Source organism: Cervus canadensis, chromosome 16, assembly GCF_019320065.1.
Source record: "Cervus canadensis isolate Bull #8, Minnesota chromosome 16, ASM1932006v1, whole genome shotgun sequence".
Classification (NCBI taxonomy): Eukaryota; Metazoa; Chordata; class Mammalia; order Artiodactyla; family Cervidae; genus Cervus; species Cervus canadensis.
In genome coordinates, this window is record NC_057401.1 from 37,335,481 (window position 1) to 37,350,675 (window position 15,195).

Here is a 15,195-nt window from a genome sequence, read left to right on the forward strand (position 1 = left end):
ATTCTAAATGGAGGGCAGGGCCTTCATTGCTAGGTAAGATCTAGCTGGGTCTCTCCTTTCATTGATTTTGTGTGGAACATGGTAAACAAGCCCTTACAATGTGGTCTTTTACGATTCAGAAAAGTTATCTTCAATGATTTCTTTAATTACTGTTCCTATTTCAAGTATTGATATTACAGTCTCTCTTCAGAAATACATTAGAATTCTTTGGCTAAAGAGGATTAAAAATGCAGATTCTGGACACCAGTCTTAGAATATCTGATTTAATAGTCTGGGGTGGGACTCAGGAATCTGTTTTCTGTTTCGTTTTTATTTTGTTTTACAAATTTGTTTTGTTCTGTTGCAATCCTAGATTTGGGGAATATTGCTCAACAACATTCAGCATGTTAAGATTCTCTTCAATATTTTCAATCTGGATTGCATTGTTTCAAATTTCTTGTTTTCCTGAAATTCCTTAATTCACCCTTAAAAATTTACTTTCATCTCATCTTTTGGTCTCAAACTGTGATCTTTTCATTTTAAAGTTTTCTTTTCTTACAGGTTTATGATCCCATGACAGAGCTGCCAGCCATGTGTTTATCCTTCCCCTGAAGAAGCTGTTGTGACCTTATATTTTCATAGGGTTTTTGTTTTCTCTTAACCTTCAAAATGAAGTCCCCTTTCTTCTGTTACTTACTATTTCAATATGTATTTTCTGATTACATTTAGTTAACCTGAAAGGAGATAAAATGTATCCAGTCCTGACATTTGGCAATATACATGTGTGGGCTGCTTTTGACTCTGCCCTGGAGAAAGGAAAGGCTACCCACTCCAGTATTCTGGCCTGGAGAATTCCACGGACTGTATACTCCATGGGGTTGCAAAGAGTCAGACATGACTGAGTGACTTTCACTTTCATTTTCATGAATATTAGTTGATTTATACTAACTTTTCCTCTGACATTGAACAAATCTGGGTTTTAAGTAGAGACATCACTACCAATCTTACTACGTCTTAAGCTTGGTCTGTTAGTATGCTGACAGGTTGAACAACTGTTAGTCACACCTCTTGCCACTTGTACTTCCAGGGAATAAACTTCTAGGATACCAGGAATCAGTACTTGAGTAAGGACGGCTGTACAAAGTGTTCCTTGTTCTAACACAACCTCGAGTGCTTCCTCAAGATTCTGCTACTGACATACCAAGATTTCAGGATTAGAGTGTCACTCTTTTAAGACTCTGGTCCAGGCATGGGCACAATAAAAGTTTCTGTAGTCATATTCTTCCTCAGCACATCTCACAATGTGGAGAATATTTAGAAGAGAACACTTTACTTAAAAAAAAAAGAAAAAGAGTGAGAAGGAAGAAGGAAGGAAGGCAAGAGAAAAGTGAAGGGAAAACACACACACGCACACACACCTCCCCTCACATTGTGCTTACAGGCTTGGCAGCAAATGTAACAAAACCAGCCAGTATTTACCTTCCTTAGCAGCTGACCTGCCTTTCTGAGCTCTCCTTTGGCAAAGCAGATCTTGCCCATGTTATAAAATCTTTCAGCCACTTTTTCACTACAGTCACCATAGCTGATGAGGTGAGATCTCAATGAAGCCTTTAGCAGTCTATAAGCCTCCTAGGGGATAAAAAAATACAAACATACTTTTAATTTGCCTGGCAATTCTGAAGGAGCAAGCTGGTTGTGTTCTTCTCTATGGGAGGCATCCTACCCCACAATGGCACAACCCACCAGGATCAGTCAGTCGGTTGTGATATGTCATCTAGGTAATGTTTCCATGAAGAGTTGAAGTTCCAAGCTTATAATTAATTATAGCAGTTAATTCACATGGACAATATTATTTCATCTTTATGACTACCCTACAACAGAGAAATGTCATTACACTCTTTTCTAGATGAAGGAATGGAAACTAATAAAGGCAAAGGATTTTGCTTGAGCTCACACAGCCTACAGTTAGCAGTGTCAAGATTCAAACCAGCCAGTCTGAATTCCATAGCCCTTGCTCTTTTTTTTTAAAGTTTTTTTTTTTTTTACTGTGGACAATTTTAAATTCTTTATTGAATTTGTTACAATATTGTTTCTGTTTTACGTTTTGGTTTCTTGGCCACAAGGCATGTGGGATCTTTGCTATCTGAGGAGGGATTGATCTGGCACCCCCTGCAATAGAAGTCTTAACCACTGGACCACCAGGAAGTCCCAAGTCCTTGCTCCCATTTTTTTTTAATGACTTTTTAAAAAAGTTTTCAAACCTTCAGAAAATCTGAAAGAATAGTAGAATAAATACACAAAATATTTTCAACCAGATTCACCAACTGGCTATCATTTTGCAATGTTTGCTTTATTGCACTCTCTTTAAAAAATTACTGTGGAAAATTCTGAGAGATGGGAATACCAGACCACCGGACCTGCCTTTTGAGAAACCTATATGCAGGTCAGGAAAAACACTTAGAACTGGACATGGAACAACAGACTGGTTCCAAATAGGAAAAGGAGTACATCAAGGCTGTATATTGTCACCCTGATTATTTAACTTATATGCAGAGTACATTATGAGAAATGCTGGGCTTGAGGAAGCACAAGCTGGAATCAAGATGGCCGGCAGAAATATCAGTAACCTCAGATATGCAGATGACATCACCCTTATGGCAGAAAGTGAAGAAGAACTAAAGAGCCTCTTGATGAAAGTGAAAGAGGAGAGTGAAAAAGTTGGCTTAAAACTCAACATTCAGAAAACTAAGATCATGGCATCTGGTCCCATCACTTCATGGCAAATAGATGGGGAAACAGTGGAAACAGTGGCTGACTTTATTTTTCTGGGCTCCAAAATCACTGCAGATGGTTATTGTAGCCATGAAATTAAAAGACGCTTGCTCCTTGGAAGGAAAGTTATGACCAACCTAGATAGCATATTAAAAAGCAGAGACATTACTTTGCCAACAAAGGTCCATCTACTGAAGGCTATGGTTTTTCCAGTAGTCATGTATGGATGTGAGAGTTGGACTATAAAGAAAGCTGAGCGCCGAAGAGTTGATGCTTTTGAACTGTGGTGTTGCAGACTCTTGAAAGTCCCTTGGGCTGCGAGGAGATCCAACTAGTCCATCCTAAAGGAGATCAGTCCTGGGTGTTCATTGGAGGGACTGATGTTGAAGCTGAAGCTCCAATACTTTGGCCACCTGATGTAGAGAGCTGACTCATTTGAAAAGACCCTGATGCTAGGAAAGATTGAGGGCAGGAGGAGAAGGGAATGACAGAGGATGAGATGGTTGGATGGCATCACCGACTCAACGGACATGGGTTTGGGTGGACCCTGGGAGTTGGTGATGGACAGGGAGGCCTGATGTGCTGCAGTTCATGGGGTCACAAAGAGTTGAACACAACTGAGCGACTGAACTGAACTGAACTTTAAAAAATCATACGTGTGTGTGTGTAATAGACAACATTTTATATAGTCAATACATACAATATATACATACACATATATTTTTGTTGAAAATAAATTGTACTCAATATACTAAGATAAAATGGTGTCAACAATTCCAGTTTAAAAGGAGCTTTTTCTCCTATTCTCAAGCCTGAGATGATACTCTCAATCTGGAAGATGGCAGTTCTGGCTAGTGGATCCTGTTTATTTTTTTATCAGTGGCAGATTAAACCTCTATTTGAAAAAAAATGTTATTTTTCAAAGGAAAAATAATTCCTAAATCATCTGAGTTTCTGTTATGGTCCTCTAGAACAGGCTGAGGGTCTCATCTCAGGCTTTAAGGGTGGAAGAAAAAGCTCCTTTTAAAATGGAATTATCCCTGATGGTCTAGTAGCTAGGATTCCTGGTTTTCATCCAGGCCACCCGTGTTCAATTCCTGGCAGGGAACTAAGATCTCTCTTCAGGACTGCTCACTGCTGTCTCCCTGAGATCAGTTTCTTTTGGGCTACGGTTTCAGGTGGCACTAGCGGTAAAGAACCCACCTGCCAATGCAGGAGATGTAGGAGACTCGGGTTCGATCCCTGGGTCAGGAAGATCCCCTGGAGGAAGGCATGGCAACCCGCTCCAGTATTCTTGCCTGGAGAATCCCATGGACAGAGGAGCCTGGTAGGCTACAGTCCATAGGGCTGCAAAGAGTCAGACACTGAAGTCAGACTGAAGTGACTTAGTACATATGCACATCCCACAGGAAGTGTGTTATGAAATTCAGCAAAGTAATTCAAGTTATTGAGCACCTACTATGTACCAGTTACTGTTTCAGGCATTGAGGACACAGCAGTGCACAAAACAGACAAAAACCCTTGCCCTCCTGGAGCTAGTTTCCTAGTAGTAAAGGTGATCTGTCCACAGTCCTGCCTGTGGTTTAGATTCAGAGCCACCTGGCACTCATGTGCTTTCATCTCTGTCTCTAGGAGATTGGTACATGTGGTTAGAAGCAGACAGCTGTTAGGTATTGATACTGGTGTCTTATCACAAAGTCAAGATGTTCACTGTATCAGAACCTAACAAGAATATGCTACGAGATTCTGACCAAGTGCCTTCACACCATGGAAACTAAATTAAAATATTAGACACAGCTCTGGCTTTGCTAGCTTATATTAATCTTCTGAACCAACAGAAAATGCCAAAGCCATTATAAAAATAATAATAAAAAAAACTGCAAATCATCACCACATTTTTTGCCTCTACAAGTGGCAATGAACAGAACCAAAGAAAATGTCATCATTTATAAAAATGTTCAAATGTGAAATAAAAAAAGCTTTTTCTTCATTCCTCGGAAAAAAAAAAAAAACTTCCCTATTATGTGCCTAGAACCCTACTCTTAAACTGGTTATCACATGGCCAACAAGATCATGTCAGATCCATACTGTTTCTTCACATGCCTGAGGAAGAATAAGGGGTTGACTTGGTCAGATCAAAGTCACGTGGTATCTCATGACAAATAAAGGTCTTCACTGCCTTCATGCTAAACTCAGTACATAAAGTTCAGGTCCAAAGTTTTTGAGTAAGAGTTTAGACTCATGGGACTTCTAGTAAAAAGGTCAGCGATCAAAAGCTTCTTTTGATGGCTATAACTCTTTTTTAATGTGAAAACAAAAGCTTGGTCAATAAAGAGCTGAAGACCAGAAACTGAGAAGGAAATAATATATCAAGAGTAAAAAAAAAAAAAAAAAAAAAACAACTTAGCTATATCTAAAGATGAAAGCCCATTTTGACTTAAAATATGAAATTTACAGGACTAGAGATTATATGTGTCCTGGATGCGAATGAGTTCATATTTCAAGGTACAGGAAAAATACTTAAAAAAAAAAAACTATTATTGCAAGATGCACCAGCCCTATTTTTATTCCGGGCATTACCTGAGCTTCCTCTGAGCTTCTGTTTCTGAATGTTGTTGCTCAGATGCTCTGTCATGTCTGATTCTTTGAGACCCCATGAACTGAAGCATGCCAGGCTTCCCTATCCTTCACCATCTCCTGGAGCTTGCTCAACCTCAAGTCCATTAAGTCGGTGATGCCATCCAACCATTTTGTCCTCTGTTGTCTCCTCCTCCTACTGCCTTCAAGCTTTCCAGCACCGAGGTCTTTTCTAACGTCAGTTCTTCATATCAGGCAGCCAAAGTAATGGAGCTTCAGCTTCAGCATCAGTCCTTCCAGTGAATATTCAGGACTGATTTCCTTTAGGACTGACTGGTTTGATCTCCTTGCAGTCCAAGGGACTCTCAAGAGTCTTCTCCATCACCACAGTTCAAAAGCATCAACTCTTCAGCACTCAGCTTTCCTTATGGTCCAATTCTCACATCCATACATAACTACTGGAAAAACCATAGCTTTGACCTGACGGACCTTTATCAGCAAAGTAATGTCTCTGCTTTTTAATATGCTGTCTAGGTTGGTCATAGCTTTTCTTCCAAGGAGCAAGTGTCTTTTAAATTCATGGCTGCAGTCACCATCTGCAGTGATTTTCGAGCCCAAGAAAATAAAGTCTGTCAGTTTCCATTGTTTGCCCATCTGTTTGCCATGAAATGATGGGATGGGGTGCCATAATCTTAGTTTTGTGAATGTTGAGTTTTAAGCCAGCTTTTTCACTCTCCTCTTTCACTTTCATCAAGAGGCTCTTTAGTTCCTTTTCACTTTCTTCCATAAGGGTGTTGTCAACTGCATATCTGAGGTTATTGATGTTTCTCCTGGCAATCGTAATTCCAGCTTGTGTTTCATCCAGCCTAGCATTTCGCATGATGTACTCTGTATATAAGTTAAAAAAGAAGGGTGACAATATACAGCCTTGATGTACTCCTTTCCCAATTTGGAACCAGTCTGTTGTTCCATGTCCAGTTCTAATGGTTGCTTCTTGACCTGCATACAGTTTTATCAGGAGGCAGGTCAGGTGGTCTGATATTCTCATCTCTTGAAGAATTTCTATGGTTTGTTGTGATCCACACAGTCAAAGGTTTTAGTGTAGTCAGTGAAGCAGAAGTATATGTTTTTCTGGAATTCTCTTCCTTTTTCTATGATCCAACAGATGTTGGCAATTTGATCTCTGGTTCCTCTGCCTTCTCTAAATCCAGCTTGAACATCTGGAAGTTCTGTTCACGTACTGTTGAAGCCTGGCTTGGAGAATTTTGAGCATTACTTTGCTAGAGCGTGGGCTTCCCAAGTGGCTCAGGTGGTAAAGCATCTGCCTGCAAAGGGGGAGACCTGGGTTCAATCCCTAGGTTGGGAAGATCCCCTGGAGAAGGAAATGGCAACCAACTCCTGTACTCTTGCCTGGAAAATTACATGGAATGAGGAGCCTGGTAGGCTATAGTCCATGGGGTCGCAAAGAGTTGGACATGACTGAGCGACTTCACTTCACTTTCACTTTGTTAGCATGTGAAATGAGTGCAATTGTGCAGTAGTTTGAACATTCTTTGGCATTGCCTTTCTTTGAGATTGGAATGAAAACTGACCTTTTCCAGTCCTGTGGCCACTGTTGAATTTTCCAAATTTGCTGGCATATTGCGTGCCAACAGCATCATCTTTTAGAATTTAAAATAGTTAAGCTGGAATTCTATTACCTCCACTAGCTTTGTTTGTAGTGATGCCTCCTAAGGCCCACTTGACTTCGCACTCCAGGATATCTGGCTCTAGGTGAGTGATCACACCATCATGCTTATCTGGGTCACTAAGGTCTTTTTTGTATAGTTCTTCTGTGTTTTCTTGTCACCTCTTCTTAATATCTTCTGCTTGTGTTAGGTCCATGACATTTCTGTTCTTTACTGTGCCCATCTTTGCATGAAATGTTCCCTTGGTATCTCTAATTTTCTTGAAGAGATCTCTAATCTTTCCCATTCTATTGTTTTCCTCTATTTCTTTGCATTGTTCACTGAGGAAGGCTTTCTTATCTCTCCTTGCTATTCTTTGTAACTCTGCATTCAGATGGGTATATCTTTCCTTTTCTCCTTTGCCTTTCACTTCTTTTCTCAATTCTTTAAGGCCTCCTCAGGCAGCCATTTTGCCCTTTTGCATTTTTTTTTCTTAGAGATGGTTTTGATCACCACCAAACATTCGTACAATATTACAAACTTCCATCTATAGTTCTTCAGACACTGTGTCTATCAGATCTAATCCCTTGAATCTATTTGTCACTTCCACTGTATAATCATAAGGGATTTGATTTAGGTCATACCTGAATGGCCTAGTTGTTTTCCCTAGAAGAACTGAAAGTCATTCAGTCATGTCTGACTCTTTGCAACCCCATGGACTAAACGGTCCATGGAATTCTCCAGGCCATAATTCTAAAGTAGGTTGCCATGCCCTTCTCCAGGGGATCTTCCCAACCCAGGGATGGAATGCAGGTCTCCACGTTGCAGGTGGATTCTTTACCAGCTGAGCCACCAGAGAAGCCCAGTGGTTTTCCCTACTTTCTTCAATTTAAGTCTGAATTTTGCAATAAGGAGTCATGATCTGAGCCACAGTCAGCTCCCAGTCTTGTTTTTCCTGGCTGTATAGAGCTTCTCCATCTTTGGTTGCAAAGAATATTATCAGTCTGATTTGGTATTGACCATCCGGTGATGTCCATGTATAGAGTTGTCTCTTGTGGTGTTGGAAGAGGGTGTTTCCTATGATGAGTGTGTTCTCTTGGCAAAACTCTGTTAGCCTTTGCCCTGCTTCATTTTGTATTCTGAGGCCAAATTTGCCTATTACTCCAGGTATCTCTTGACTTCCTACTTTTGCATTCTAGTCCCCTATGATGAAAAGGACATCTTTTTTTGGTGTTAGTTCTAGAAGGTCTTGTAGGTCTTCATCAGTTCAGTTCAGTTCAGTTCAGTCACTCAGTCATGTCCAACTCTTTGTGACCCCACAGACCACAGCATGCCAAGCCTCCCGGTCCATCACCAACTCCCAGAGTTTACCCAAACTCATGTCTATCGAGTCTGTGATGCCATCCAACCATCTCATCCTCTGTCATCCCCTTCTCCTCCTGCCCTCAATCTCTCCCAGCATCAGGGTATTTTCAAATGAGTCAGCTCTTAACATCAGGTGGCCAAAGTAGTGGAGTTTCAGTTTCAACATCAGTCCTTCCAATGAACACTCAGGACTGATCTCCTTTAGGATGGACTGGCTGGACCTCCTTGCAGTCCAAGGGACTCTCAAGAGTCTTCTCCAACACCACAGTTCAAAAGCAGCAATTCTTCGGCGCTCAGCTCAGTAGGTCTTCATAGAACCAATCAACTTCAGCTTCTTCGGCATTAGTGGTTGGGGCATAGACTTGGATTACTGTGATATTGAATGGTTTGCCTTGGAAACAGAGATCATTCTGTCATTTTTGAGACTGCACCCAAGTACTGCATTTTGGACTCTTTTGTTGACTATGAAGGCTACCCCATTTCTTCCAAATGGATTCTTGCCCACAGTAGTAGATATAATGGTCATCTGAATTAAATTCATCCATTCCAGTCCATTTTAGTTCATTGATTCCTAAAATGTCAATGTTCACTCTTGCCATCTCCTGTTTGACGACTTCCAATTTACCTTGATTCATGGACCAAACATTCCAGGTTCCTATGCAATATTGTTCTTTACAGCACAGGACTTTCTGAATTATGAAATGAAAACGACTGCCTCAATCTAACAAACAATCTAGCAATTACATTTGTGAGTTGATAATATTTACCTGCTTTTCCCCATTTTGAACAAGCCATTTGCAAAATTCTTCAACAGTTGTCAGTGTTTCATAATCATCTGGGCCCAATGTTGTTTGATATGCAGTGATGCTTTTCATAAAATACAGCCCAACAGCATCTGCATAAAAGGGAAACAATTATTTAAAGCAATATGCTAACCTTTACAAGTGTCTAATTCAACTTTGGCTCAATCAATTAGACATTTTCATGCTTAAAGCCCATAACTATCCTCTTTCCAGGACTCATAAAAGCTTCAAACAATCTCAGATATAGTTTGATGGCATCAGATGAAGTTCTAATTTTTTTTTTTATGAAATGCATGGATTTTCTGTAGGAAAAGAAAGCTTATGTCTGAACAGTCTTATCCTAAGCTCTAAAATAACCACAAATTAAACTCTCATGTGCAATGGAAGACTATATTTTTAGTTAAAGTCTTACAGAGATTGCTGTTTATTGGGGTTCCTGTTGAGTGTATGTGTGTGGAGAGAGTGAGTTTTGATTTTAAAAGAATTTTAAATATACAGTTGTTATTGTTTAAAAATTTACTTCCAATGATGTCTTTTATTCCAAACATAATAGATATTTTGTAATCAATCTAGAAAATGCAGAGAAGCAAAACGAAAATGAAAATTGTCTCCATACACATCACTTGGGAACAGGCACTAACATTTTTTAGCCACTGTATCAAGGTGTAAACTGTATAATACCCATTCACCCATTGTAATTATACAGTCTGTAATAGTTATGTAACCATGATACATGATGTGATCACACAATATGTGGTCTTTTCAAGCTGATTCTTTCATGTAGCATGCTGTTTTGAGGTTCATCCATGTTGTTGCATGAATTAGTACTTCACTTCTTTTTCTCAATGAGTAGTTTTCTATCATATGGATATATGACATTTTGTTTACACATTCACAAGCTGATGAATATTTGTGTATGTGAATATAGTCTACTGTATTTCCCCCATACTTATCAGTTCCAATTCCATTCCTTTCTGTGGATGACTTACCACCTGCTGTCATTTTCTTTCAGCTTGAGGGTTTCCTTTAGTGTTTTTTTTAGGGCAAGGCTGCTACCAATACATCCTGATTTTGTTTATCCAGAAATGTCTTTATCTCACCTTCATTTCTGAAGGAGAGTTTTGTGGGATGTACAATTCTTGGCTGAATTTTACTGTGGTATTTTCCACTGCCTTCTAGCCTTAATTTATCTGATGAAAAATCAACCATTAATCATATTATTGTTCCCCTGTAAATAGTTGTTTTTCCATTGCTGCTTTTAAGATTTTCTCTTTGTCATTCAACAGTTTGACTACATGTGCAGTTGTGGTTTTATTTGTGCTTACCTTATTTGGCATTGAGACTTTCAGATCTGTGGATAACATTTTTATCAAACTTGGGAATTTGGGGCCATGATTTCTTTAGATGATTTTCTGCCTTGTTCTTTCTCCTCTCCCCATGGAGCTCCCATTATATGAGTGTTTGTACTCCTGCTGTTATCGCACAGATCTCTTATGCTCTCATTTCTCTTCAGTATCTCCTATTGCTATTCTTTTGTTTGGATCATCTCTAGTGACCTGCTTTTGAGCTATCTCTATCTTTTCTGCTATCTCAAAGCTGATGTTGAGACCATTAACACATTTTTTTTATTAAGTTACTATATCTTCAAACTCCCGAATATCCATTTTAGCTAGTTTTTTTAAGCAGTTTATATTTCTCTATAAAAATATAAAGATTTCATATTTGCTAAGTAATTTTCATAATATTTTCTTTTAATTCTTTGAACTGTTTCCTTTAATTCTTTCAACATATTTATGATAGCTGCTTTGACGTCTTTGCTAAATCCAACATCTAGCCCACTAAAGAGTCAATTTCTATTGACTGCCCTTTTTCTGAGTCATGGGCATCTGCCTCTCTGTATTCTTCTTTTTTTGTTGTTGTTGTTGACAACTCTACACTTTAGATAATTATAGGAGTAATCACAGATTCTGATACATCTTTGTGGGGCTCTACTTATCAGGTAAACGATACAATCTGTCTCCCCCACGGTGTTGGGAGGCTAATGTCTTTGCTCTGGTGCTATCTGTGTGTGCTTGGTTTTATTTTTGATTAATAAACCTTTTAGAGCAGTTTACCATTCATAGAAAAATTAAGTGGGAGATAGAGATTGCCAGTATAATTCTGTCCCCAAATAAGCACTTATGATGGTTAATTTTATGTGTCAACTTGACTGGGCTAAGGGATCCCAGATAAGCTGGTAAATAATAATTTCTGGTGTGTCTGTGAAGGTATTTCTGGAAGATACTAACATCTAAATTAGTATACTGAGTAAAGAGCTACCCTTATTAACATGGGCTTCCCTGGTAGCTCAGCTGGTAAAGTATCTGCCTGCAATGCAGGAGACTCCAGTTTGACTCCTGGGTCAGGAAGATCTGCTGGAGAGGGGATAGGCTACCCACTCCACTGTTCTTGGGCTTCCCCGGTGGCTCAGCTAGTAAAGAATCCACCTGCAATGAGGGAGGCCTGGGTCTGATCCATGGGTTGGAAAGATCCCCTGGAGAAGGGAATGGCTACTCACTCCAGTATTCTGGCCTGGAGAATTCCATGGACTATACAGTCCATGGGGTCGCAGAGTTGGACATGACTGAGCGACTTTCACTTTCACTTATCAACACAGACAAGAATTATCAAATCTATTGAGAGTCTGAATAGAATCAAAATGGGCAAAGGAAGGGTGCCTCTCACTTTCTTTTCTTGGACTGTGAAATCCATCTACTCCAGCCCTTTGAGCCTTTGGATTCCAGGACTTATATCAGAGGTACCCACATCCCCCAGTTCTCAGGTCTTTGTCCTCATACTGGGATTTACACCGTTAGCTTCCCTGGTTCTCAGGCCTTCAAACTCAGACTAAATTATACCATCAGCTTTCCTGGCTCTTCAGCTTATACATGGCAGATTGTGGTACTTCTCATCCTCCGTAACTACTTATGAGCCAATTTCTATAATAAAGCTCCTCTTATATATCTGTCTATATGTACTGCTGGTTATGCTTCTCTGGAGAACCTGACTAATATGGATTTTGGTACCAGGAGTGGGCTCTATAACACAGACTCCACTCACCAAGGACAACTTGATCGTGGCCACTGCTGAGTGCCCAGTATGCCAGCACAGAGTGATATGATGTGCGTACATGGTCAGTCATGTCTGACTCTTTGCAACTCCATGGTCTGTAGCCCACCAGGCTCCTCTGTCCATGAAATTTTCCAGGCAAGAATACTGGAGTGGGTTGTCATTTCCTTCTCCAGGGAATCTTCCTGACCCAGGGATCAAAGCCACATCTCGTGTGTCTCCTGCACTGGCAAGTGGATTCTTTACCACTGCTCCACCTGGAGCCAATACTGAATTCCCAATATGGCACCACTCCCCAGGTGACCAGTCATTTACCTGGTAGCAGGTTGGTTACTTTGGACTACTCCCATCATGGAAGGGCCAGTGTTTTGTCCTTACTGGAACAGATACCTACTCTGGATGCAGATTTGCATTTCCTGCATGCAATGCTTCTGCCAAAACTACCATCTGGGGACTCAGAGAATACCTTATTCACCATCATGATATTCCACACAATATTGCTTCATATCAAGGAAATCACTTCACAGCAAAGGAGGTATAACAATGGACCCAGGCTTGTGGAAATCACCACTTTAGGATAGTTAGTGATAGTCGCTCAGTCGTATCTGATTCTTTGCGATCCCATGGATTATACAGCCCATGGAATTATCCGGGCCAGAATACTGGAGTGGGTAGCCTTTCCCTTCTCCAGGGGATCTTCCTAACCCAGGAATCGAACCCAGGTCTCCCACATTGCTGGCAGATTCTTTACCAGCTGAGCTACAAGGGAAGCCCAAGAACACTGGAGTGGGTAGCCTATCCCTTCTCCAGCAGATCTCCCCGACCCAGGAATCTAACCAGTGTCTCCTGTATTGCAGGTGGATTCTTTACCAGCTGAGCTATCAGGGAAGCCCTTAGGATGGTTGCCCACCATCCTAAAGCAGCTAGCTTGATAAAGCAGTGGGATGTCTTTTGAAGACTCTGTTACAGTGTCAGCTAGGTGGCAATACTTTGCAAGGCTGGGTCAAGCTTCTTCAGAAGGCTGTATATTCTTTGAATCAGCATCCAGTATATGGTGCTGTTTCTCCAATAGTCAGGATTCACAGGTCTAGGAATTAAGGGATGGAAATGTGAGTACCATCGCTCATCATTATCCCTATGACCCACTAACAAAATTTTTGCTTCCTGTTACCATATGTTCTGCTGGCCTAAAGGTCTTAGTTCTAGAGGGATGAATGAATTCATTAGGAGATACAATGATTCCACTGAACTGGAAGTTGAGACCACCACCTGGTCATTTGGATTCCTCATGCCTTTGAATCAAAAGACAGGGAAAGGAGTTACTGTGCTGACTGGAGTGATTGCTCCTGATCCCTCAGGGGAAACTGGAGTACTACTCCACAGTGGAGGTCAGGAGAGTCTGTCTGGAATACAGCAGGTCCCTTAGGGCTTCTCTTAGTAGTACTGTGCCCTATGATTAAGATCAATGAAAAACTACAACATCCTAATCCAGGCCAGATTAGTAATGACCCATTCAGGAATGAAGGTTTGGGCCACTTTACTAGATAAAGCATCATTACCAGCTAAGGTGCTTCTTGAAGACAAAAGGGATATAGAATGGGTAGTAGAAAAAGATATAAATACCAGCCATGACCACAGAACCAGTTACAGAAATGAGGACTGCAATGTAATGAGAATTTCCTTATTTTATACATACATTTGTGTATGTGTGTGTATACACATATTCATATTAAGCAAATGTCTTTGTTTTCTTTACTATTTTATTTTCTTATCATGTAACATAAGATGTATTAGCCTTGTATCAGCCGTTGGGGATCATCAAATTTACATCATAGCTTTCCAGTTATGGGATACCACAAGGCGAGTCAACATCCTGAAGGACTTCACCTCCTCTTCTGGGGAAGGGATTAGTGTCTTTTCAGTTGTAACCAGGAGAGCTGTATCATGTCAGGTAAAATGATGACCTTGGTATTGTCTTCATTTGAAGATTAAGGAGATGTGTATAGATATCAAGTTGATGAGGAGTGGATTTATGATGGTGACTTTTGTGTCAGCTTGACTGGGCTGAAGGACGCCCAAATAGCTGGCAGAACATTATTTCTGAGTGTGTCTCTGAGGGTGTTTTCAGGAGAGATGAGCATCTGAATCAGTAGACTCAGTAAAGAAGTTCCACTCTCTCCAGTATGGGCAGACATTGCCCAGTCCTTGAGGGTCCAGATAGATCAATAACAGACACCCTACCCCTTCCAAAAAACAAAGGCAGGGGAAGGGTGTATTCTCTATTTTGAGCTGAGAAATCCATGTCCTGCCCTTGGACATCACATAGTTGTTTTAGATTCTCAGTCTGCTAATTCCAGTGGCTCAGACGGTAAAGAGTCTGCCTGCAGTGCAGGAGATCCAGGTTCGATCCTTTGGTCGGGAAGATCCCCTGGAGAAGCAAACGGCAACCCACTCCAGTATTCTTGCCTGGAAAACCCCATGGGCAGAGGAGCCCGGCAGTACAGTCCATGGGGTCGCAAAGAGTTGGACACGACTAAGCCACTTCATTTTCCATTTCTAAGTAAGTAAGTAAGATACTGATGCTTGTTCTGTCTCTTTAAATTATGGTCTTTGACGTTTAGTATGCCTTGTATTTCTTCTTGGTAAGTGTGCATGATGCATTGTATAAAAGGAACAGCTCCAAACAGGCCTTTAGTACTGTGGTAGTAAGGTGTTGGGGGAAGGGAAGCATTGTATAATCCTGAGTTTTGGTGAGCCCGTGCCTCTGGATTGTGAACTCTACAAGGCTCCTCAGTCCCCCTCTCCCTCAGATGGGACAGCATGGAGGAGGCTAAAGTTGGAAATTTCCATCTCCTCAGGTTGGTTAGGTTCTGGGGGCGGGGGGGAAATCCAATATTTAGGGTCTAGTTAAAAAAAAAAAAAAG

General features: G+C 40.7%; 1 protein-coding gene across 2 annotated transcripts in view; it reads right to left on the reverse strand.

Moving 5' to 3' along the window:
- TTC23L (tetratricopeptide repeat domain 23 like) overlaps positions 1-15,195 on the reverse strand; it is an 86,055-nt gene that overhangs the window by 13,241 nt on the left and 57,619 nt on the right. For both annotated transcript variants that reach the window (XM_043488754.1, XM_043488755.1), the window contains exons 9-10: positions 9,128-9,255; positions 1,459-1,608 (exon numbers count right to left, since the gene is read on the reverse strand). In XM_043488754.1, coding sequence (XP_043344689.1) covers positions 1,459-1,608; positions 9,128-9,255 — 278 coding nt within the window. The remainder of the gene's footprint in view (positions 1-1,458; positions 1,609-9,127; positions 9,256-15,195) is intronic.